Source organism: Phallusia mammillata, chromosome 2 (assembly GCF_965637545.1).
Source record: "Phallusia mammillata chromosome 2, kaPhaMamm4.hap1.1, whole genome shotgun sequence".
NCBI lineage: Eukaryota > Metazoa > Chordata > Ascidiacea > Phlebobranchia > Ascidiidae > Phallusia > Phallusia mammillata.
The window spans coordinates 2199246-2225220 of record NC_137253.1 but is presented as its reverse complement, the minus strand read 5'-3'; the positions used below and the strand labels follow the sequence as shown (position 1 = coordinate 2225220).

Sequence of the window (25975 nt, the reverse complement as noted above, 5' to 3'; positions counted from 1 at the left end):
TTCGCCATAACGTAGCGTTTTTTTTTAATCAAGTACTCAAGGCATGTATAAATTAGGTCAAACGGTGTTGTTGAACACCAAGGACGGCGTGCTATTGAAAACGGTGTCAAAAGGTCAAACAGTCGTTTGGTGTATGCACCCTAAAGGTTACTACAGGTCAATGGTACTCGTTTTGCGAAACAAAGTTAAATGAAAAACTCGTTTTGCGAAACAAAGTTAAATGAAAAGTTGTGTATACACTTGCAGCAAATCGCTTTTTAATTGTCTGTAACACAACTGTTACAGCTTTCTAGCAAAAATTGTGTTTAAAACCCGACATTGGACAACAATATCTGGGTCAAAGCAAGAGATTAAATTGAAAGTATTTGTTTCGTTCTTTTTTAATGTTTTTGTAATTATACGACAATAATAGTGCAAAAAAATACAACAAAATTTTTCATTGTTGGGTTAATGCTTTCTAAAAATTTGTTCTTAAGAATTTAAAAATCACCGCAACATTTGTTTACCGTAAATCCGCAAAAACACGCATGTGGGGACCCATTAGTTTTTGTTTACAAAAACAATCATATGTGTAGATCAAATGATGTGTATAGTAAATTGGTAAATATCGTATAGAATATATAAAATGGAAGTATATCAGAAAGCCACTCTTCTGGTGTAGATGTGCATTCAACTTTGTTTATTTTGATGACTCAATTATTTACTTGTAGAGTATGCCATTTATAGGTGTCGATTGTTGCATTCAACCCTGTAGCCCCAACAGTTACCCCACTGCCCCCAAAGTGTAAAATGTATTTGTATGTTACTGGGCACCACAAAAGATTTATGAGGCGCAATAGGGTTACAACGTCAACCAGTCGTATGTTACACATGTTTGTGGGTTGCTTGGTGGACGTTTTTGTGTCATGGCAGTTAGGGGGTTGTTAACAGCCCTATGACGTGAGAAGCATTAACAGTTGTTGCATAAAATACCTCTAGTGGTCAAAATTTTAAACATTGGTAGATTGGGTTTAAATCATTTGTTTTTAGTTTGTGTTTTGAACCCCATTAGTTAACCTACCAGCCCCCTAAAATGGCTGAGTTTTTTGAACAGGATCGGAATTTGCTGAAGTTTGGACAGCTTATAGAAATTACCATTTGTAGGAGCTGGTTGTTGTGTTTAACTTTGTAGCCCCAACTTCACCCCACTAGCTCCTAAAATGGATGAGTTTATTAAACAGTGTCGGAATTGGCTCAGATTTAGATAGCATGTAAAATACGCTATATGTAGGTTTCTATTGATGTATTATATCGTTTAGCCCCAACCTTTACTCCACTAGCCCCCTAAAATGGGTGAATTTTTATACAACTATTAAATTGAATGACATTTGGAGCTTGTAGAATTTGCTATTCATAGGTGTCTATTTTTTGTTTTACCCCATTATGCCACTTCTTTTCTATAAAACAGAATGTTGAATAGGACGTACTTCAAACAACATCTGGGGTGAATCTGATTTGTACAGTTCGTACTCTACATAGTACTATTATTTAAGCCCAGTGCCAATTACTGTGCTTTGCCTTACAACATCTGACTTTCTTATGGTTATCTGTTGAAATGCATTATCTACTACTTTGCATGTGTGGTGACCCATGAGTTTCTGCCTGCAGAAACAACGAAGGTTAAAAAAGACGGTGGGTAAAATGGGACCCAATGCAAAATAAGCATAGGAAATATATTAATGTTTTAAAATAGGTTATAGTGTATATGCAATGACAAAATGTGCTAAGCCACCCTTTCAGTTAGTTGGTGTTATTAAAATAAAAAATGAATTTGCATAGTATCATACATTTAAAATTGTAAGTATAGTGTCATACACTGAATACATTTTGTATTGTATGAATTACGATTGTGAACTTAAAAAATGATGCAGAATTTTACATAAGCACTACAGTGGAAACATAGAACCAAGAAGCACAAAACCTCATGGTTGGAAATACACCTATGTAAAAACAGATTTTTCTTCAGAATGCATTATTATTGGCCAGAAGCATTCAAGATGGACTTCTGCAAATTAATCACCCACATCAGGTTTGCTATACTTAATAATATAAACTTTAGATAAATGAAAAGAATTTCAGTCATATTTAGTCAGACACCAAGCACTGCAACAACTTAGCACAGAATACTCTATTTTTTTCAGTGGTTCTCAATCTCATACAGATTGTGTACCATCTGACACCTTTTTCAATTGCTGTCTATCACCTAAACCAGTGGTTTCCAAACTTTTTTTTAGTCACAGGACCTTTTTATAAATTGTATAAGTCCCTCAACATAATTTACCGCAGGTCTTTTTATGTTCTTATTTCTTGAATTGTACACAATTACCCCTTTAATTACCGTCATAGTAATTTCAATAAAGTTTCTGTAATGTGGCGGTCAACACAACAAATCAGTAAATTTTCTGATATATATAACTTGACAACGCTTGTCCTATAAAGTCTATTGTCCATGTGTGTTATGATGTTACAACAGGGAAAACAATTACAAAAAGTAATTGTTCTTGGCTCAATTAAGGTGTGATAAACAGTTTGCATTTATATGCAGGATTGTAAAAACGGTTGAGAAACTTTAACATATTATTCTTTTGGTTTATGATACTAAACATATTTGCCTCCATGGACCCCTGAAACCATCTCATGGACCCCTTGGGACTTGGGAACCACTGACCTAAACCCTGTTTCTATGAATAGCCTAAGAAATGGGCCAATTTTCTAGACCTGACAAGCATATTTAGCAATTTCAAAAGAATGTCCAAAACACGAGTTTGTCCCAAACCAGGGCTGATCCGGTGAGGTGCTTAAGTAAGGTATCACAGGAATCTACTCGCGTACCACCTGAAAAGCTCTGGCGTATCACAGTTTGAGGACCACTGACTTAATCGTACGATTTCTTTTGCTAAATTTCTGTAATAATAACAAGTTACGGTTTTTCCAATATATATTGAATGATAAAACTACAAACAATTTGGAAATTAAAATGATTTTTTATTTACTACTGATTACCTGTTTTTATGGTGAACAGATGGAGAAGTTGTGCTTGAGTAACATACCTTTTGGAGATGAAGGTGTGAGCATACTAAGCAGTGGGGTGGGCAAAGTAGCTGAACTTGATATGAGAGGCATTGGCATGACATCAGTTGGTGCTGTTAAGTTGGGTGAACATATTGAGATGGAAACTACACAGTCCATGGTAACTATGAATTTGTTTGTCACTTTTCTATTGTCATAACCGTTGTTACAGAACATTTGTTGATAGAGAAACAATGATTTCAAACAATATTTTCCATTTAATAATGTGATTGATGTTTGGAAAAAAGTTTAGTTCTGGATAGATGTTAACTTCACATTATTGTTGTTGTGTGAAATGTACATTATTGTTTAGGTTGGTTTGGTTATCAGTAACAATGAAGTGGGTGACATTGGAGCGTGTGCAATTACCAAGTCAATCCACAAAATGAAAAGACTTGAAATGGATGACTGTGGAATCACATGTAAAGGAATGCCAGGCATCACTCAGAACATCCTAAACTCTCAAACTAAGGTATGTTACTGTTACTTTTAATAATAATTTCACTGAAATGTGTAATGTTTTTTTTAATTATTACTGCTTAAATGTGTGATGAAATGAAGCAGCTATTTTAAATAACTGTTCACACTTTAGTCTATTAACTGTATTAGGATTCTGTGGTTTGTTTTTGTAAAAAGACTAAACTAGTTGTTCCTGCTTAGATTCCCTGCTTGGATTTGTCACGGAACAAGTTTGGTGATGATGGGGCCCAGGAACTTGGAAAATGTTTCCATCTGGTGGAGGAACTTCATTTGCGTAATTGTGACATCACTTCCACTGGTTCAGAAGCATTGGCTAGTGGATTATCAAAGTTACAGACACCAGTAAGTTCATTAATTGTTTGTGTGGAAGAAGTTACTATACAGCTTACATTGTTTAACTAAAAGTAGTAAAATGGATTTTGACATGTTAATAACGGCAGCAAAAAAATTACTTCTGGAATTAGTACAAAAATGAAATTGGTGGTATGAGTTTTAACGTTGGGAGGCTATAATTATATTTTGTGCTTTTTTTGCTTTCTGTGCAACTAATATATACAAGTTAGCACTGATAAACACAAAACTCATACACTCTATACTTTAAGCAAGAAACATAGGTCCTCAATCTTAAAGTTTTTGTTTGATTTTTATCAGTACATATGAAATCTGTTGCATATAAATTTTGATTTACCACTTTGCATTATTTAGTGATAGCGATGTTAATTCAACTGTTTGCTTGCTTGCTAAACTCAATAAACACGGTGCATTATAAATGTTCTGTCTTACATATTTTAAGGATTTTTATCATTGTAAGAATGTTGCATTTAATTTGTTTCTCTTAACACCACTCTGTATCTTCAAGTTTGGACAATAATAAACCATATAAGTTTTCTGCAGTATGTGGGTAAAAGCAAAGTTAATTTATTTTTTAGATGCAAGGTTTGAACTTGTCATACAACAAGTTTGGTGATGATGGGACAAAAAAGCTTTCCGAATATTTGCATCAAGTGAAGAGACTTGACTTGCGTGAATGTGGGATCACGTCCACTGGAGTAGCAGCATTGGCTGGTGGATTGTCAACTCTACAAACACCAGTAAGTTATTTCTGTTACTATGCTTGGTAAACTTGAAGACACACTTGTGTTCTTAATTAACACGGTTTACTGGGGTTCTGTCGGTCGCCTTGACTACATACTCTGAAATAGAAAATCCAAAACCAACAAAACTTTTGGTCTGCTTTGTTGAATATGGATTAAAGTTGATTTTATAAACCATTGTCACCTCTATATCTTTACATGCAAGTGTAGTTGGGTTTTTTGTTTGAATAAAAACACTTTGTATATCCCTGATTTGCTGGTTCTATGTCTGGGCAGGGCAAGACACATGTATAAAATTTGTTCTAAACTGTAGAAATTTTAAATAAGCACCGGCATACAAATACAAAGCATATATGTCCACAACTAAAAATGTTGCTATGCACCAAGAATTCTGTGGTGTAATAGTATTAGGGGTGTTATCAAACAAACGTTTTGAATTTTTCAAATATTCAAATAATTTTTTTCCCTTTCAAATCAAATAATTCAAATAATTTTAAAATTTAGCAATATAAGGTCCAGAACCATTAAAGAATAAGGATATTTCAAACTTGTTAAACAAAAATGACAATGTGGTTGTGCTCCTTGTCATTAAATTTATGCTAAACCTTTTTTTAAATAAAAACAAATGGTACAGACATGCTTCAGTTATTCTCCTTAATTTGGCAGAGCCATGTATTCCCCACAAGTATTTTTTAAACATTTTAACAGTTTTTCTGCACTTGGTTAAACTTTGGTCTTTAACGTTTCAATCACTTGCTTGAATAGCCTCTTACTAGATGCAATTAATACCAAACTTTAAGCTCAAATATAAATTATCATGCTCTAGTCCAAATTATTTTGGGAAAGTGGGTTATATAATGCTGGAAACAAATGTTGCAGTGCTTTTGTTTACACTTTATTTCATAAAAATGTCACCAATGTGTTCAAATCATTTGATTTTGCACCTAAATTGAAGTTTTCTGCCAGGAACAAAATTATTTGAATATTTGAAATTGAGTACAAAGTTATTTGATAAATTTTTAAATAATTAAAAATGTCAAATAATCTAATAATTATTTGTTTGATAACAGCCCTAAATGGTATAATAAAGGCCACAAACATATGGTACTTGTGTTTGTGCATTACTTGTTGGAATTTTTGCGCATTCCAGTTAGAGGGGTATTAACAACGGGGTGGGGGGAGTTGGGGGGAGGAACTGATGGGGTTTAACACGTAAAAGTATAAAAACACAATAACCCAATTAACAGTCATTTTTTTTAAATCAGCCAATGTTCAAAATTCTAACCACTAGAGGTGTTATTAGCAACATTTGTAATGCTTTTGACGTCATAAAAATATGACTGTTAATTGGGTTATTGTGGTTTTATACTTTTACGTGTTAAACCCCATCAGTTACCACCCCCCCACCTTCCCCCCTAACAGCTTGTAGAATTTGTCATTTATAGAAAATACTTGATGTGTTTAACCCTGTAGGCCCCTAAAAAGGATGAATTTTTTAAACAATGTCCGAGTTGGATGAAATTTAGACTGCTCATAGAGTGTGCTATTTATAATTGTTGATTGTTGTGTTCAACCCTGTCGTCCCAACATTTACACCACTAGCTACCACAAATGGGTTTACCACAAATTATAAAAGACAGTTACTTTAGAAGAAGTTACTTTACAGCTTACATTGTTTAACTAAAAGTAGTAAAATGGGTTTTGACATGTTAATAATGGTAGCAAAAACATTACTTATGGAATTAGTAAACAAAAATGAAATTGGTGCTATGAGTTTTAATGTTAGGAGGCTATAATTATGTTTTGTGCTTCTTTTGCTTTTTGTGCAACTAATATATACAAGTTAGCACTGATAAACACAAAACTCATACACTCTATACTTTAATCAAGATCCTCAATTATAAATTTTTTTGTTTGATTTTTATCAGTACATATGAAATCTGTTGCCTATAAATTTTGATTTACCAGATGCATTATTTAGTGATAGCGATGTTAATTCAACTGTTTGCTTGCTTGCTAAACTCAATAAACACGGTGCATTATAAATGTTCTGTCTTACATATTTTAAGGATTTTTATTATTGTAAGAATGTTACATTTAATTTGTTTCTTTTAACACCACTCTGTATCTTCAAGTTTGGACAATAATAAACCATATAAGTTTTCTGCAGTATGTGGGTAAAAGCAAAGTTAATTTATTTTTTAGATGCAAGGTTTGAACTTGTCATACAACGAGTTTGGTGATTATGGGGCAATAAAGCTTTCCGAATATTTGCATCAAGTAAAGAGACTTCATTTGCTTGGATGTGGAATCACATCTACTGGAGTAGCAGCATTGACTGGTGGATTGTCAACTCTACAAACACCAGTAAGTTATTTCTGTTACTATGCTTGGTAAACAGTTTACTGGGGTTGTGCCGGTCGCCTTGACTACATACTCTGAAATAGAAGTTTCAAAACCAACGAAATTTGCGTCTGCACCCGAACCTACCTGACTGCTTTGTTGAATGTGGATTGAAGTTGATTTTATAAACCATTGTCACCTCTATATATTTACATGCAAGTGTAGTTGGGTTTTTTGTTTGAATAAAAACACTTTGTATATCCCTGATTTGCTGGTTCTATGTCTGGGCAGGGCAAGACACATGTATAAAATTTGTTCTAAACTGTAGAAATTTTAAATAAGCACCGGCATACAAATACGAAGCATATATGTCCACAACTAAAAATGTTGCTATGCACCAAGAATTCTGTGGTGTAATAGTATTAGGGGTGTTATCAAACAAACGTTTTGAATTTTTCAAATATTCAAATAATTTTTTTCCCTTTCAAATCAAATAATTCAAATAATTTTAAAATTTAGCAATATAAGGTCCAGAACCATTAAAGAATAAGGATATTTCAAACTTGTTAAACAAAAATGACAATGTGGTTGTGCTCCTTGTCATTAAATTTATGCTAAACCTTTTTTTAAATAAAAACAAATGGTACAGACATGCTTCAGTTATTCTCCTTAATTTGGCAGAGCCATGTATTCCCCACAAGTATTTTTTAAACATTTTAACAGTTTTTCTGCACTTGGTTAAACTTTGGTCTTTAACGTTTCAATCACTTGCTTGAATAGCCTCTTACTAGATGCAATTAATACCAAACTTTAAGCTCAAATATAAATTATCATGCTCTAGTCCAAACTATTTTGGGAAAGTGGGTTATATAATGCTGGAAACAAATGTTGCAGTGCTTTTGTTTACACTTTATTTCATAAAAATGTCACCAATGTGTTCAAATCAATTGATTTTGCACCTAAATTGAAGTTTTCTGCCAGGAACAAAATTATTTGAATATTTGAAATTGAGTACAAAGTTATTTGATAAATTTTTAAATAATTAAAAATGTCAAATAATCTAATAATTATTTGTTTGATAACAGCCCTAAATGGTATAATAAAGGCCACAAACATATGGTACTTGTGTTTGTGCATTACTTGTTGGAATTTTTGCGCATTCCAGTTAGAGGGGTATTAACAACGGGGTGGGGGGAGTTGGGGGGAGGAACTGATGGGGTTTAACACGTAAAAGTATAAAAACACAATAACCCAATTAACAGTCATTTTTTTTAAATCAGCCAATGTTCAAAATTCTAACCACTAGAGGTGTTATTAGCAACATTTGTAATGCTTTTGACGTCATAAAAATATGACTGTTAATTGGGTTATTGTGGTTTTATACTTTTACGTGTTAAACCCCATCAGTTACCACCCCCCCACCTTCCCCCCTAACAGCTTGTAGAATTTGTCATTTATAGAAAATACTTGATGTGTTTAACCCTGTAGGCCCCTAAAAAGGATGAATTTTTTAAACAATGTCCGAGTTGGATGAAATTTAGACTGCTCATAGAGTGTGCTATTTATAATTGTTGATTGTTGTGTTCAACCCTGTCGTCCCAACATTTACACCACTAGCTACCACAAATGGGTTTACCACAAATTATAAAAGACAGTTACTTTAGAAGAAGTTACTTTACAGCTTACATTGTTTAACTAAAAGTAGTAAAATGGGTTTTGACATGTTAATAATGGTAGCAAAAACATTACTTATGGAATTAGTAAACAAAAATGAAATTGGTGCTATGAGTTTTAATGTTAGGAGGCTATAATTATGTTTTGTGCTTCTTTTGCTTTTTGTGCAACTAATATATACAAGTTAGCACTGATAAACACAAAACTCATACACTCTATACTTTAATCAAGATCCTCAATTATAAATTTTTTTGTTTGATTTTTATCAGTACATATGAAATCTGTTGCCTATAAATTTTGATTTACCAGATGCATTATTTAGTGATAGCGATGTTAATTCAACTGTTTGCTTGCTTGCTAAACTCAATAAACACGGTGCATTATAAATGTTCTGTCTTACATATTTTAAGGATTTTTATTATTGTAAGAATGTTACATTTAATTTGTTTCTCTTAACACCACTCTGTATCTTCAAGTTTGGACAATAATAAACCATATAAGTTTTCTGCAGTATGTGGGTAAAAGCAAAGTTAATTTATTTTTTAGATGCAAGGTTTGAACATGTCATACAACGAGTTTGGTGATTATGGGGCAATAAAGCTTTCCGAATATTTGCATCAAGTAAAGAGACTTCATTTGCTTGGATGTGGAATCACATCTACTGGAGTAGCAGCATTGACTGGTGGATTGTCAACTCTACAAACACCAGTAAGTTATTTCTGTTACTATGCTTGGTAAACAGTTTACTGGGGTTGTGCCGGTCGCCTTGACTACATACTCTGAAATAGAAGTTTCAAAACCAACGAAATTTGCGTCTGCACCCGAACCTACCCGACTGCTTTGTTGAATGTGGATTGAAGTTGATTTTATAAACCATTGTCACCTCTATATATTTACATGCAAGTGTAGTTGGGTTTTTTGTTTGAATAAAAACACTTTGTATATCCCTGATTTGCTGGTTCTATGTCTGGGCAGGGCAAGACACATGTATAAAATTTGTTCTAAACTGTAGAAATTTTAAATAAGCACCGGCATACAAATACAAAGCATATATGTCCACAACTAAAAATGTTGCTATGCACCAAGAATTCTGTGGTGTAATAGTATTAGGGGTGTTATCAAACAAACGTTTTGAATTTTTCAAATATTCAAATAATTTTTTTCCCTTTCAAATCAAATAATTCAAATAATTTTAAAATTTAGCAATATAAGGTCCAGAACCATTAAAGAATAAGGATATTTCAAACTTGTTAAACAAAAATGACAATGTGGTTGTGCTCCTTGTCATTAAATTTATGCTAAACCTTTTTTTAAATAAAAACAAATGGTACAGACATGCTTCAGTTATTCTCCTTAATTTGGCAGAGCCATGTATTCCCCACAAGTATTTTTTAAACATTTTAACAGTTTTTCTGCACTTGGTTAAACTTTGGTCTTTAACGTTTCAATCACTTGCTTGAATAGCCTCTTACTAGATGCAATTAATACCAAAATATAAGCTCAAATATAAATTATCATGCTCTAGTCCAAATTATTTTGGGAAAGTGGGTTATATAATGCTGGAAACAAATGTTGCAGTGCTTTTGTTTACACTTTATTTCATAAAAATGTCACCAATGTGTTCAAATCATTTGATTTTGCACCTAAATTGAAGTTTTCTGCCTGGAAAAAAATTATTTGAATATTTGAAATTGAGTACAAAGTTATTTGATAAATTTTTAAATAATTAAAAATGTCAAATAATCTAATAATTATTTGTTTGATAACAGCCCTAAATGGTATAATAAAGGCCACAAACATATGGTACTTGTGTTTGTGCATTACTTGTTGGAATTTTTGCGCATGCCAGTTAGAGGGGTATTAACAACGGGGTGGGGGGAGTTGGGGGGAGGAACTGATGGGGTTTAACACGTAAAAGTATAAAAACACAATAACCCAATTAACAGTCATTTTTTTTAAATCAGCCAATGTTCAAAATTCTAACCACTAGAGGTGTTATTAGCAACATTTGTAATGCTTTTGACGTCATAAAAATATGACTGTTAATTGGGTTATTGTGGTTTTATACTTTTACGTGTTAAACCCCATCAGTTACCACCCCCCCACCTTCCCCCCTAACAGCTTGTAGAATTTGTCATTTATAGAAAATACTTGATGTGTTTAACCCTGTAGGCCCCTAAAAAGGATGAATTTTTTAAACAATGTCCGAGTTGGATGAAATTTAGACTGCTCATAGAGTGTGCTATTTATAATTGTTGATTGTTGTGTTCAACCCTGTCGTCCCAACATTTACACCACTAGCTACCACAAATGGGTTTACCACAAATTATAAAAGACAGTTACTTTAGAAGAAGTTACTTTACAGCTTACATTGTTTAACTAAAAGTAGTAAAATGGGTTTTGACATGTTAATAATGGTAGCAAAAACATTACTTATGGAATTAGTAAACAAAAATGAAATTGGTGCTATGAGTTTTAATGTTAGGAGGCTATAATTATGTTTTGTGCTTCTTTTGCTTTTTGTGCAACTAATATATACAAGTTAGCACTAATAAACACAAAACTCATACACTCTATACTTTAATCAAGATCCTCAATTATAAATTTTTTTGTTTGATTTTTATCAGTACATATGAAATCTGTTGCCTATAAATTTTGATTTACCAGATGCATTATTTAGTGATAGCGATGTTAATTCAACTGTTTGCTTGCTTGCTAAACTCAATAAACACGGTGCATTATAAATGTTCTGTCTTACATATTTTAAGGATTTTTATTATTGTAAGAATGTTACATTTAATTTGTTTCTTTTAACACCACTCTGTATCTTCAAGTTTGGACAATAATAAACCATATAAGTTTTCTGCAGTATGTGGGTAAAAGCAAAGTTAATTTATTTTTTAGATGCAAGGTTTGAACTTGTCATACAACGAGTTTGGTGATTATGGGGCAATAAAGCTTTCCGAATATTTGCATCAAGTAAAGAGACTTCATTTGCTTGGATGTGGAATCACATCTACTGGAGTAGCAGCATTGACTGGTGGATTGTCAACTCTACAAACACCAGTAAGTTATTTCTGTTACTATGCTTGGTAAACAGTTTACTGGGGTTGTGCCGGTCGCCTTGACTACATACTCTGAAATAGAAGTTTCAAAACCAACGAAATTTGCGTCTGCACCCGAACCTACCTGACTGCTTTGTTGAATGTGGATTGAAGTTGATTTTATAAACCATTGTCACCTCTATATATTTACATGCAAGTGTAGTTGGGTTTTTTGTTTGAATAAAAACACTTTGTATATCCCTGATTTGCTGGTTCTATGTCTGGGCAGGGCAAGACACATGTATAAAATTTGTTCTAAACTGTAGAAATTTTAAATAAGCACCGGCATACAAATACGAAGCATATATGTCCACAACTAAAAATGTTGCTATGCACCAAGAATTCTGTGGTGTAATAGTATTAGGGGTGTTATCAAACAAACGTTTTGAATTTTTCAAATATTCAAATAATTTTTTTCCCTTTCAAATCAAATAATTCAAATAATTTTAAAATTTAGCAATATAAGGTCCAGAACCATTAAAGAATAAGGATATTTCAAACTTGTTAAACAAAAATGACAATGTGGTTGTGCTCCTTGTCATTAAATTTATGCTAAACCTTTTTTTAAATAAAAACAAATGGTACAGACATGCTTCAGTTATTCTCCTTAATTTGGCAGAGCCATGTATTCCCCACAAGTATTTTTTATCATTTTAACAGTTTTTCTGTAGACACTTGGTTAAACTTTGGTCTTTAACGTTTCAATCACTTGCTTGAATAACCTTAAATGTTACTAGGTGCAATTAATACCAAAATATAAGCTCAAATATAAATTATCATGCTCTAGTCCAAATTATTTTGGGAAAGTGGGTTATATAATGCTGGAAACAAATGTTGCAGTGCTTTTGTTTACACTTTATTTCATAAAAATGTCACCAATGTGTTCAAATCAATTGATTTTGCACCTAAATTGAAGTTTTCTGCCAGGAACAAAATTATTTGAATATTTGAAATTGAGTACAAAGTTATTTGATAAATTCTCAAATAATTAAAAATTTCAAATAATCGAATAATTATTTGTTTGATAACAGCCCTAAATAGTATAATAAAGGCCACAAACATATGGTACTTTTGTTTGTACATTACTTGGTGGAGTTTTTACGCATGCCAGTTAGAGGGGTATTAACAACCTTATGACGTCAAAAGCATTAATGAATGTTGCTAATAACACCTCTAGTGGGTAGAATTTTGAACATTGGCTGATTTGGAAAAAAAATATGACTGTTAATTGGGTTATTGTGGTTTCATATTTTATACTTTTGCATGTTAAACCCCATCAGTTCCCCCCCCCCCCCCCTCCCCCCTAACAGCTGGTAGAATTTGTCATTTATAGAATATACTTGATGTGTTTAACCCTGCAGCCCCCTAAAAAGGATGAATTTTTTAAACAATGTTCGAGTTGGATGAAATTTGGACAGCTCATAGCGTGTGCTATTTATAATTGTTGATTGTTGTGTTCAACCCTGTCATCCCAACATTTACCCCACTAGCTACCACAAATGGTTTACCACAAATTATAAAGGACAGTGGATGATATGGGACCCAAAATAAAAAAGTGTAGGAAATATATTAATGTTTTAAAATAGGTAATAGTGTATATGCAAGGACAATATGTGCTTCGCCACCCTTCTAGTTTTGCCCCATTTTACAGTACTTAGTAATAACAGGGCTTTGTAAAGAAATAGGACTGTTTGTTTTCAGTGTAAAGAAAAAATGTCATTTTGTTGATGATATTCACACAGTTAAAAAAATTTTTTTGCTTGGTTGTGTAATAAAATAAAATTTAAAATAAGAGATATTTGAGTTCAAATTACTGTTCACATTTCAGTTTTTTAAATGTATTGGGATTATGTGGTTTGTTTTTGCAAAAAGACTAAACTAGTTGTTCCTGCTTAGATTCCTTACTTGAATTTGTCAGGGAATAAGTTTGGTGATGATGGGGCCCAGGAACTTGGAAAATGTTTACATCTGGTGGGAGAACTTGAGTTGAGGGGTTGTGGCATCACTTCCACTGGTGCAGATGCATTGGCTGGTGGATTATCCAAGTTACAAACACCAGTAAGTTCATCAATTGTTGTTTGTGTGGAAGAAGTTAATTTGTATCTTGCATTGTTTAACTAAAAGTAGTGAAATGGATTTTGATATGTTAATAATGGTAGCAAAAAAATATTACTTATGAAATTAGTAAAAAAATGAAATTGGTGGTATGAGTTTTAATGTTAGGAGGCTATAACTATATTTTGTGCTTTTTTTGCTTTCTGTGCAACTAATATATACAAGTTAGCACTGATAAACACAAAACTCATACACTCTATACTTTAAGCAAGAAACATAGGTCCTCAATCTTAAATTTTTTGTTTGATTTTTATCAGTACATATGAAATCTGTTGCATATAAATTTTGATTTACCACTCTGCATTATTTCGTGATTACGATGTTAATTCAACTGTTTGCTTGCTTGCTAAACTCAATAAACATGGTGCATTATAAATGTTCTGTCTTACACATTTTAAGGATTTTTACCATTGTAAGAATGTTGCATTTAATTTGTTTCTCTTAACAATACTCTGTATTTTCAAGTTTGAACAATAAAAACCATATAAGTTTTCTGCAGTGTGTGGGTAAAAGGAAAGTTAATTTATTTTTAGATGCAAGGTTTGAACTTGTCATGGAACAAGTTTGGTGATGAAGGGGCAAAAAAGCTTTCCGAATATTTGCATCAAGTGAAGAGACTTGACTTGCATGAATGTGGAATCACATCTACTGGAGTAACAGCATTGACTGGTGGATTGTCAACTCTACAAACACCAGTAAGTTGTATCTGTTACTATGCTTGGTAAACTTGAAGACACACTTGTGTTCTTAATTAACACAGTTTGCTGTGGTTGTGTCTGTCGCCTTGACTACATACTCTGAAATAGAAAATCCAAAACCAACAAAATGTTTGGTCTGCACCCGAACCTACCCGACTGCTTTGTTGAATGTGGATTGAAGTTGATTTCATAAACCATTGTCACCTCTATATATCTACACACAAGTGTAGTTGGGTTTTTCTTGTTTTAATAAAAACACTTTGTATATCCCTGATTTACTGGTTCTATGTGTATGTCCGGGGCAGGGCAAGACTCACATATAAAATATGTTCTAATTTGTTGAAATTTTAAATAAGCACCAGCACACAAATATGAAGCATATATGTCCACAACCAAAAATGTTGTAGTTGTCATCGGTTTAACAATTTTACTTTAATTAATCAAGTGCTTATTAAAGTGTTTTTATTGCTAAATGTTAAAGAATTGTGCAATTGTTAGGTTTAGATTGTGGTCACCAACCTCTACTTTAGGAGCCACATGAAACTTTTAAAAAATGCTTGCTGCTTCAAATGTTGCCACCCTCCAATTTAGTGTCAGTTGGTTCTGACACAAAATCACTTATGACATGTACAATAAGCAACATCTCATAAACATAGATATGTTGTGACTGAATATCCATTACTGAATTATTAAAATAAACATTGATATATTTTTCAATTGCAATTGACCATCCTAAGACTGTTGGACAAAAAATCTACAAAAATAAAAATCTTCACACCATTGCTTGTGTATGCTGACTGAAAACCTTTTTTTGAAACCTCTGCCCCAAACACAACACAAGTAAGGAAAAAAAACTTTAGGAGTTGATTACTTCAGCTAATTTGTCCTATGGAATCTAAAATTATTCGCACCATTTTACCACTGTTACTACTTTGCATATAAATTGGGACCTATTTGTAAAATTGTTATATAAGATATAGAACATATAAATTATATACGAAAGTCATTTGAAAAATTTGGAACTAAAGTGAGTAGATGTGCTCATTGATCTTAACCAACAATGTTTGGACTTTTTAGTTAGGATATTTTGGTAGTGATTTAGGACAGTGATGCCACAAACAGTATTTGTATTTTTTATGCATTGATTGTATTCAAGCAAAGAACAATAAACTGACTGTAGGTCTGCTCACACAAAATGGTCACAAAAAATACAAACAAGTCAGCACTAACAGCTGCACTTCATTTACTGTCCAAATAATCATACAAACAACCATTTAAGTCTATGTTTCAGATAGTTAAAATGAATGTTATCAAGCAAACCATTTTTTTTAGTATGGAATATGTTGGCAATGAATTTTGAACACCATGTGTTATTGTTTGAAACTGCCATCTGACAAAAATGTTTCATTGTAAACTTTTTGTTCAAAAGTTTAACAACGCTATTTTATTAAGCATTGCTTTATTTGATCCAGGATATTTACGAATTTATCAAAACCACCACATCAACTGTTGGATCGGACGGAGGTAAACTCAAAGTTGGTGGATGTATTGTTGAAATTCCACCTGATGCTTTGGATCAGCCAACAACAATCACACTTACTTCTTACTATGGAAAGCTTAAACAAGTTTATTCTAAACGTCAAAAAGTAAGTGATATTTTTCAACACATTAAATGCACCCAATTTTTGTCACATAACATTCTTGTATAGTTGGTTAAGCAGGCAAATTATAAAAGAGTGTGTAATAGAACAACATCAATTTAGACTCGCACAAATAGTATTAGGTTGCGATTAAGTGTTTACTCTGTAATTTAGTTGCATTTCATTTGTGTTGGTAAAACAGAATTTAGAATACCCATCTGATAATAATGACATTTGTTTATGACTACAAACATATAAAGCAAAAAAACATGTTTTTTTATGGACACACCAATATAGTTTACTTTTGCATGAATAAATCAGTAAAGTGCACTGTGTGTAATGACTTATTTACTTTCTTTTAAACAAAACTTGGCAAGACACACCTTTTTATTGAGAAGGTCAACTACATTGTACTGGACACACCTGTAAGTTTAGCACAGTACCCTAAGGTTTCCAGAAAACGTGGTTAAAGAGCGCTTACCTAAGGTACTACTAGTGGTGCATGTACTACCAATTGTATACACCTTATGTAAACTAGCTAATTATGTGTACATTTCTTAATCATCTTAAAGGAGTCTGAACGAAACCAGTTTACTCCGAGGCTCAAATGTGAACCAAACTATCTGAAGTTTAAAAAAGCTGTTTCCATCACTTTACCAACTTGTTTTGTTTCTGAAGTTCAACAGATGATTGTGGTAAATATTTTATGTGCCATTGTTCGGAATGGTATTAGTTTTACCATTTTAACTCAAAAAACAGGTAAAAGAAAGTCAGGATGGTTTGGAATGGAAAGATGTTGAAACAGCTTTTTATTGGAACCAAATGAGACACCAGTTCAATACAACTCACTTCACATGGCAAGATAATAGTTTAAATGCATTATTATCAGCCCCGTTTCTTTATGGGGACACTTACTGTTTTTTTTCTCATTATGGGTCCCCTTCCCTAAAGGGGACACATATTGATTTTACTCGAATTTGTTTTTGTTTTTTTTCTTTTGTTTTCTTTTTTTTTTCTTCCCAAAGTTTGTCTGACCCGCTTTTCCATCTAAAGTTTGATGGATTTGGATGAAATTTTCACAGTTGGTAGATATAGGTATGTAGATGTGCATCCCACTTTGTTTTTGTTGATTACCCCAATATTTATCTCGCTAGCCCCCTAAAATGGGTTATTTATTGCCTAAAGTTTGTCCGACTCATTTTTCCATCAAATGTTTAATGGATTGGGATGAAATTTTCACAGATGGTAGATGTTGGTATGTAGATGTGCATCCCACTTTGTTTTTGTTGATTACCCCAATATTTACCCCGCTAGCCCCCTAAAATGGGTATTTTTTTCCCAAAGTTTGTCCGACTTGTTTTGCCATCAAATGTTTGATTAATTTGGCTGAAACTTACACAGATGGTAGATGTGGGTATGTAGATATGCTTCCCACTTTGTTTGTCCTGAAATTTGGACAGCTTGTAGAGTATGAAATTTATATGTGTCGATTGTTGTGTTCAACCCTATAGCCCCAACATTTACCCCACAAGCCCCCAAAGTGTAAAACATGTTTGTATGTTAATGGGCACCACAAACGAAATAATTCTGTTACGCAGTAGTGTTAAGGGCAACTAGTTGTATGTTACTTGTTGGTGGGTTGCCTGGTGGACATTTTTGCACCATAGCAGTAAGGGGGTTACATCGGAAGCATTAACGGTTGTTGCTCAAAACACCTCTAGTGGTCGAAATTTTAAACATTGGCCGATTGGGCTGAAATTTTGCAGTACTATTGATTGAGTCATTAAGGTTTCATATTTTTTTAGTTTAGTGTCACATCCCATTAGTTAACCTACTAGCCCCCTAAAATGGGTAAGTTTATTAAACGGTGTCGGAATTGGCTAAAATTTGGGTAGCATGTGGACTATGGCTATCTCTTGAAGTGCACTATTTTTATCTTTACATGTGTGGGGACCCATGAGTTTCTGCCCTCAGAAACAACTAAGGTTATAAAACACTATGGCTAATATGGGACCCAATACAAAAAAGGCATGGGAAATATATTTATGTTTTAAAATAGGTTATAGTGTAAATGCAACGACAAAATGTGCTAAGCCACCCTTCTAGTTTTATATTTTTCTGACTATTGCCGGTTTGTTCCAACCATTTGGTCAAGAAAAACTGCTTTAAGCTTTAAGCTTATGAAAAAGTGCGTCTACATTGTGTGAAACATAGTTACTAATTAACTTTTGCACATCTGCCAATTTGTCAGTGACTGTTATACTCTTTGGGTTTTTCTGCAAAAGTTAGAAATGTTTTGAAACTGACAAGAACATAAACATCCCAAACAAAGCAACAGTATCTTTAGACTGTAGAAAATTCTCGGCGTTATAAAGCTTCACATGAATATTTATTGCATTTCAAAAAAGTTTTTTGTTGTTAATATTATAGAAATATGAGAGACAAGATGTTTTAATTGAAATCAGGCATAGCACTCTTAAAGCCACATATTAAGTTTTAAACGGATTGGAAGCATTGCTTATCTAGTTTTGTTTTATTTTGATATAATTTCTTCTTTTTGACTATCTATCTAATGCAGGGGTTCCCAACCTTTTCAGGATCTCGTACCACTTGGACGCTCTGTACTGCCATGCATACCACTTCTTGCAGAACGTCTAACTTAAACGAATCATATTTTATTCAGAAAAAGAATGTTAGCCTACTAAACGAAAGTAAAGCACCACCACCAAATTTAATGAGATTTTTGTTTTTGTTTACTGTCCACCAATTGGTCGATGCGCGGTGTAAACTTGGTAACAGCGCGTCGAAAGTTGAGATGAAACCATATTTTACGTATGCAGTATCATACTTTCGCTTGGACGTGATGATGCAAGGTTGAGTAAAAAATGTAACAAAAGTAAATACAAAATAGCCAAATTTTACAAATGTGACAGTCTAAAGTTGTTCACAAAATGGTAGTTACAACTTTTTTAAATTTAGTTTCTTGCATTATTGCTGCTCACGTTCCTGCATTGTCACTTTACCACCAGAATCGGTACTTTCATAAAACTAGCCTACGAGGAAGCATAAACCACCTCTTCAAATGTAATTGTTATTAAACATTTTTTCGATCTATTTTTAGCTTACAACTAGCATTATTCGGAGCTATTTGTAGCTTAAGCTAGAAAACAGTAGATCATATCTTATCAAGAGCAATCATTTGACATAACTAACGTCCACTATCCTACAGCGTTGCCTTTCGAAGCAACTGTACTTCTTGTTGACAATTGCCATTACAGGTATTTTGAAGATCGTAATAATACGAAACAACAGGAATAGTTACGTAACAATAACAATAGGCTTGGAGAAATTTTTTTGTAAACAAAACCAGACAATCAAAATATAAAGCTATAAATCGAGGTTTTTCTGAAAAAGAAACGGAATCCACTCGCGTACCACCGGTTGGGAACCCCTGATCTATTGCATAACATAATATTAATGATACAGAAAGAATTTGGACAAAAACTTTTAAAGATGCTATGTATTATTTTTTCTCTATTATGTAATGCAAAAATATTTGCTAGACAATAATATAATTTTTGCTTGCAATAATACTATAGTAAATCCTTAAAATTGATTATATAGTTTTGATAGCTAATACAGTTGCTTCGCAGGTTTAAAGTCTATCCTTTTGAGTGGATTACAAACTATTGGAGCAAATATAAGAGATTAAAGTGTGAATTTGAAGAACAATCTGTGATGGCAAACCCTAAATCACGAATAATGCACCTTTCTGTATTTGATGAGTTAGGTGGTTATGATTGGGTTAGCCAGAGTGAAGGAAGATGTAGGCTTTGCTCTGATTCTTTTAAAGTCAGGTAATTTTTTTGAAACACTTGTCCTGTGCTAATCAAAAATGTATTTTGTTTGCTTTAATAAACTTTGTAATAAATCTCAAACAGATGATCATTTTATTAAATCCGTTTTTTTTGTTAAATTTGTTTTTAGTTATAAAAAGCAAAAATAATCATTTCAAAGCATCCAAAATGGATTGAGTGTGAAGAAACAACAATGGAGTTGATTGATTTTTATGGAAATCCATGTGGTGGTTCTTCTCAGGCTTTAAGACAAATAGAAGAGTCTAATGATGACATTAGGTTTAAAATTGTCATTGAATCCAATGGTAAAATGCTTTTGGGTGATGACTCAAGGGGTCAATTTTCAAAAAATCCATTTCCACCTGTGGCCCTACCTGTGGCTCCAAATGTGATTCCAACTGTGGCACCAACTGCGGCTTCAAATGTGATTCCAACTGTGGCTCCAACTGCGGCTTCAAATGTGATTCCAACTGTGGCTCCAACTGCGGCTTCAAATGTGATTCCAAATGTGATTCCAACTGCGGCTTCAAATGTGATTCCAACTGTGGCCCTACCTGTGGCTCCAAATGTGATTCCAACTGCGGCTTCAAATGTGATTCCAACTGTGGCTCCAACTGCGGCTTCAAATGTGATTCCAACTGTGGCTCCAACTGCGGCTTCAAATGTGATTCCAACTGTGGCTCCAACTGCGGCTTCAAATGTGATTCCAACTGTGGCTCCAAATGCGGCTTCAAATGTGATTCCAACTGCGGATTCAAATGTGATTCCAACTGTGGCTCCAACTGTGGCTCCAACTGCGGCTTCAAATGTGATTCCAACTGTGGCTCCAACTGCGGCTTCAAATGTGATTCCAACTGTGGCTCCAACTGCGGCTTCAAATGTGATTCCAACTGTGGCTCCAACTGCGGCTTCAAATGTGATTCCAACTGTGGCTCCAACTGCGGCTTCAAATGTGATTCCAACTGCGGCTTCAAATGTGATTCCAACTGCAGCTTCAAATGTGCTTCCAACTGCGGCTCCACCTACTGGTAACAATTGTTTTTTTATGAAATTGAGAACATTTGGACGATAAACCAAACAGGGCTTTTTAAATTAATAATCCCATTTTTTTAATCCAGTTCCTCTAGTGGTGAATGTGCAATATGTAGATGCTAGACATTCCACTATAACAGGATCAAATGTTGGAGTTGATAAAATTACCACTACAAAGGGTAAGTTGAGATTAGCAGTATGTTATAATAAAGAGAGGACACTTTTACTTTTACAAGCTTGACATTTTGTGTTTAAATAAACAAAACAGAAATGTATTGTGTTGGCTTATTCATTTGGTTTGGCATTTATTAGATTGTTTCTAATATCCTCTGCCAGTATCCCTGGCAGCTGATCAAAAACTCAGTCAAATTTTAAACAATGGTAAAATTGGATGAAATTTACACAGTTTGCGGATTAATGAAGTGTTGTTGTCCATAGATGTGTTTTACGTTGCAGTTGTACCAGTAACTTTAACAACTTATAAGTAAAATTATAATGAAAGAACCAGTGGTGGGAATCACATTTTTTGTTAGCCGGTTCTATCACAAAAGTCATACTTTTAGCCGTTTCTGTTATAAAAAGTCCATTGACAGTATAACCAGTAATGCTAACCGGATCGCTGATCTCATAAAATTTCGTGAGATGGTTCTATAGAACCGGTGCAAACCAGCTGAATCCCGCCACTGACAATAACCAAATTTATTTGCCAAAGGTTTTTCAAATTTCATGTGTAAAACCTCTGAGAAAGTAAATAGTTTATGTAGCTAAAAGAACATCGTTGTAACAAAAAGTTATTGATTTTATTTTTATTGTTTGTTTTTAGACAGTGGGCCCAATTGTTAACCTTACGATGTGTATCCAAATTTCCCATGAACAATTAACCTTAATGTGGACAGGATTGTTTTCATCAGCCTAGTCACGTAGTTATGGAAATTATTGCACTGCACAGTTTTAAAGAAAGTGATACCTTTCAAAATGATTTCTGTATTTTTGTGCAAAATGTTGTCATGATTTTTGCAGTTTTTTCAATGCTTGTACTTGTTTCTAGCAAAAACGAATTTTCAGTTAGTATTTTTTAGGGCATTTGTGTTTTTCACCTACTCCTATTTTACCTGTTTTCTTTCCAAAACTTTTGCACCAATTTGTTTTCACTGTATGTTTGTTCTTTTTATGTTTCTGCTGCTATAATAACTTTATGGGCTACTACTATGAATTAACGATATGTGCATATTCGTGCATGTGTCAATCGTTTTGAAGTGTCATATCACTCTGCTTTTCAACTAGCATTCCACAGATCTGTGCCAATCCACAAACAGTAATGACCCTTATTTGCATTTCCTGTAAGTTTCATTCAAATCCGTTGCGATTTGACCCCAAAATTTGAGCGCCAAACATAAACAGCCACGTTTTTACGTCATAAAATTGTTCAACAAAATTGCATTTTTTTAACCGGCCGCCCCGAAATTTGGCGCATATGACTTACATTTTTAGGAACGTAAAGGTTTTCCAAAAAAATGAGCAATATTTTATTTTTCCCGTTTTATTTTAAGTTACCAAAATCGGAATATTACCAAAATCGGGATATAATTTTTTTTTGCATTTTTGGATTCTGCATTCTCGACTTAGTACAGGTGTAAAATTTTACCTTTCTACTTGTCCTAGAACTGAAGATATGCGATGTTTTGTGTGTTTGCTGGAGCCTTTTTCCGCGGTTTGCCCTGGTCGCGGTCTTGTCAAATGCGTCGCGAGAAAGTAGTTTGCCTTTCTTGATATAAAGCGACATCTTGTGGCTTGTGTTTAGGGTAACAAACTTCCGCAAAGCGGCGCAATAAATCAGTGAAATTGGCTTAACTTTCCACCAGACAAGCGCTTGGCCAAACAAACCATGGTCGAACCCACAGACAAACGTAAACTCACTGATATTTGACCCGGGCTTATCCCGTGGTTGTGTCTTGTAATAAATCATCACCAGTATGTGAATACGACTAGGGAGTTTTTCTAGAGGCGATTCTATTCGTCAGAATCAAAACAAGTTGTTGGAATTTAAGTTGAGTCATTTTCGCTTGGTAAAAGAAAACGCAACCACAAAATCATCATGACGGAAATAGCTGCGCAACATTAAAATGGTATGGAACACAAAAAAGTGGAGGACACCATCGGTGGATAGTGGCTAAAGGCGCTGCAGCTACACCGTATCATAAATTGATAAAAAAAAAACGACAGTTTGACAGGAAAGAACAATCCTGATTGCTTATGACGGACATAAAAAAAGTTCGAAGAACTTATTCAGTCGCCAAGATTGCTTACTGGTTATCGCAACCGTCCTGCAGTCACAAGGCTGCGGGTTCTAATCCTATCTTGGAAGCTTACTGAGCAATAAACTTGAGTGGCATTGTTTTTACCCGACGGATTTGCAATAAAGCAGGCAGCTCGGCGCCCACCGTGGATAAAAAAGTGAACAAACAAACAAACAATCGCGTAAGCTGGTAACTGTCATTATTTCCAATAGCTTGTTTTATATCAGTGCTCTTCAACCTTTTTTGTAGCACGGAACCCTCAAGGTGTTTTGTCAAACTTTGCGGAACCCCAATAAAAAAAGTTTTAATGAATGTAATAGAAGTAGGCTACATCAAAGAAAATCATGCATTTTTACCTATCACACTCCAAGCACACAATATTAGTTGACTTGGCATGTTACTTGTAACGGTCGTTTCTAGATTTATCTCGCATTTTTTGAGTGTATCAAGGCTGTGTTTATCACGTCACAATTGATCAATGGTGCAACCAAAGTTAATTAGATTGTGCAGGAAAACGTTGCTGTTTGGAACAGTGATATTGTTATGATACATGCACGTTTGAATTTGTACACCGAACCGCTGAGAACCCCTGTGCAACGCTTAAAGATCACGGAACCCCTGTAAGGGTAGTGCGGAACCCCGGTTGAAGAGCCCTATTTTATATCCACACAGATAATTAGAAATTTAAATTTGAATCTCTACGACTTTAAATATTTTCAAGGATATATGCAATTATTGCGTAAATCTGTTTTGTTGTAAATATTACGGTACTTTTTTACGCAGTTAAGATAGGCAGTTAATTCGCATTCATTTCAAAAAATGAAAAAAATACATAAGTTTAAACCTCTACGACCAGCACACGCATTATTTGTCTTTTGTTCTAACTTTGTATATACTGTAGGTAGATTAGGAATTTGCATTTTAAATATCATTTTGTAAAAGTTGGCTACTGAATGAATCATACTATGTTGTTTATTTTAATATAATTATCAACTTATTAAGGTAACCATAAAATGTTTTATTCCTACTTTTTCCTTTAAGTTGGGCTACCTTTAAGTGTGCGGTCATTCGTGGCGGTGGTTGATTCTCTGCTCATTCTAGGGTTGTTGTTGGTTGGAGGTGGAAGTACATTGTTGTGCTGGTGTGAAATAAAATGTAAAAACTATTCTAGAGTGACGAGCACTCTGTGCCCAACAGTGCTGAAAATACTGTGAGTAAATTATAATTAGCGGAGAATGTTGTCTGAAGAGTGAAATGCGTGAATTGACGCATCATGTCGCCGAACTGCTACAGTGTAGCTGCAGCGCGTTTAATTATGATTCAACAATTGTTAAAGAAACGTGGAATTATAACTCACTAGTAGACGCGCTGAATAAACGATTTCGACATACTTATGGCCATAGGCGCCGAGTAGGCGCTACCTTGGGTTTCTAGAGTACGGTGGCGGACACCGTGGAAAATTTGGGTTGTTTGTAGCGGTATCATACGGAACATAGTATAATATAAAGAAAATCGGGAACTATTTGCTTTAAACAAGCGTACCTCAAAAGTGTAACCTGTTTTGGTTGCTTACGACGTAAAACACACAATTGTTTGCAAGTGAATGAAATGTTTAGCCATTACTGTTTACAATGCTATTGTGCTGTAATAAATGGTTATTTTAGATGATACACAGCAACAACAACATGAACAAACATTTTTAAACAGTGCTAAACAAATGATAAACGTTACAACAAAGTGTGCTAATTAACCATTATTTTAAAAATTCTCGTTTATTATGATTTCGACGAACGTTGCATTTTTTTGAAGTTTGTTGGGCTGTGAGTTTGGACGCACGCATTAGTGACGTCACATGAAATGACGTCATATTTTAGGTCCGCCACGTTGCATTTTTGTAAAACTCGGCGCCTATGCTTATGGTAGTTGCAGCCATTTGGAGATTGTTGTACTTTTTTTTTTTTTTTTTTTTTTTCACGGGGTTCGAACCCAGGACTCTCCCGGGGACGAATCCCGATCAGGTTTTTTTTATGAATCGGCGTGCTGTTGATGGGCACGCCCCCTGGTGGAGCTCGATCAACGTTGGAACCTAGCACAAGGTGTCGCTAAAGAGCATGTTGGTGACTCGCTGGAAATCTTGACGTTGGTCCAGGTCGTACGGGAGGTTGTATTTGTTGTGGTCGTTGTTGGTGATGCAGCAAACGGTGGTAATGTATTAGGGTGGGTTTGACCGGAACACGAAATCGGTCGGTTTCGCTTTGTTTCTGTAGATTAGCGGGATCGTACGGTTGTTATGACGACATGAAGGTTTTCGCAATCAAAATACTGATTCACTTCTCGGCGCAACAAAAAGCAGGCGTATATTGTGAAACGACACCGAACTCGGTTTAGGCCAGATACAAACACAAAGACTTTTCCTGGCACAGATGCAAACTCAGGCCCAAATCAAGCACGTGTTATTCAAATTTGCTTTGCTGAGCAGCAAAGAGACAAATTCGCGACAGAATCGAGTTTTAATTTTTTTTTAATTTCTCTT

General features: G+C 34.2%; 2 protein-coding genes across 3 annotated transcripts in view; both read left to right on the top strand.

The window, feature by feature from the left end:
* LOC145213388 (NACHT, LRR and PYD domains-containing protein 5-like) overlaps positions 1-20303 on the top strand; it is a 37797-nt gene extending 17494 nt beyond the window's left edge. Inside the window, exons 9-23 of one of the 2 annotated variants that reach the window (XM_080081637.1) lie at positions 2006-2068; positions 3062-3229; positions 3422-3580; positions 3769-3930; positions 4518-4679; positions 6888-7049; positions 9246-9407; positions 11604-11765; positions 13700-13861; positions 14452-14613; positions 16089-16262; positions 16829-16951; positions 17016-17113; positions 19910-20113; positions 20244-20303. In XM_080081637.1, coding sequence (XP_079937763.1) covers positions 2006-2068; positions 3062-3229; positions 3422-3580; positions 3769-3930; positions 4518-4679; positions 6888-7049; positions 9246-9407; positions 11604-11765; positions 13700-13861; positions 14452-14613; positions 16089-16262; positions 16829-16951; positions 17016-17113; positions 19910-20113; positions 20244-20262 — 2142 coding nt within the window. In that variant the 3' untranslated portion in view covers positions 20263-20303. The remainder of the gene's footprint in view (positions 1-2005; positions 2069-3061; positions 3230-3421; positions 3581-3768; positions 3931-4517; positions 4680-6887; positions 7050-9245; positions 9408-11603; positions 11766-13699; positions 13862-14451; positions 14614-16088; positions 16263-16828; positions 16952-17015; positions 17114-19909; positions 20114-20243) is intronic. The other variant, XM_080081638.1, reaches the window with a different exon arrangement.
* A 2-nt stretch (positions 20304-20305) lies between these two features.
* On the top strand, positions 20306-24607 carry LOC145213390 (uncharacterized). The gene is made up of 3 exons (XM_080081644.1): positions 20306-21141; positions 21232-21324; positions 21969-24607. The coding sequence occupies exons 1-3, from the start codon at positions 20307-20309 to the stop codon at positions 21986-21988; spliced, it is 948 nt and encodes a 315-aa protein (XP_079937770.1). The 5' UTR covers position 20306; the 3' UTR covers positions 21989-24607.
* The last annotated feature ends 1368 nt before the right edge of the window (positions 24608-25975 follow it).

Coding starts and splice junctions, on each gene's coding strand:
- LOC145213390 (XM_080081644.1), top strand. CDS start 20,307: ATGGAGTTGATTGATTTTTATGGAAATCCATGTGGTGGTTCTTCTCAG. Junction 21,142..21,231: donor AACTGCGGCTCCACCTACTG/GTAACAATTGTT, acceptor TTTTTAATCCAG/TTCCTCTAGTGGTGAATGTG. Junction 21,325..21,968: donor TAAAATTACCACTACAAAGG/GTAAGTTGAGAT, acceptor GTTTGTTTTTAG/ACAGTGGGCCCAATTGTTAA.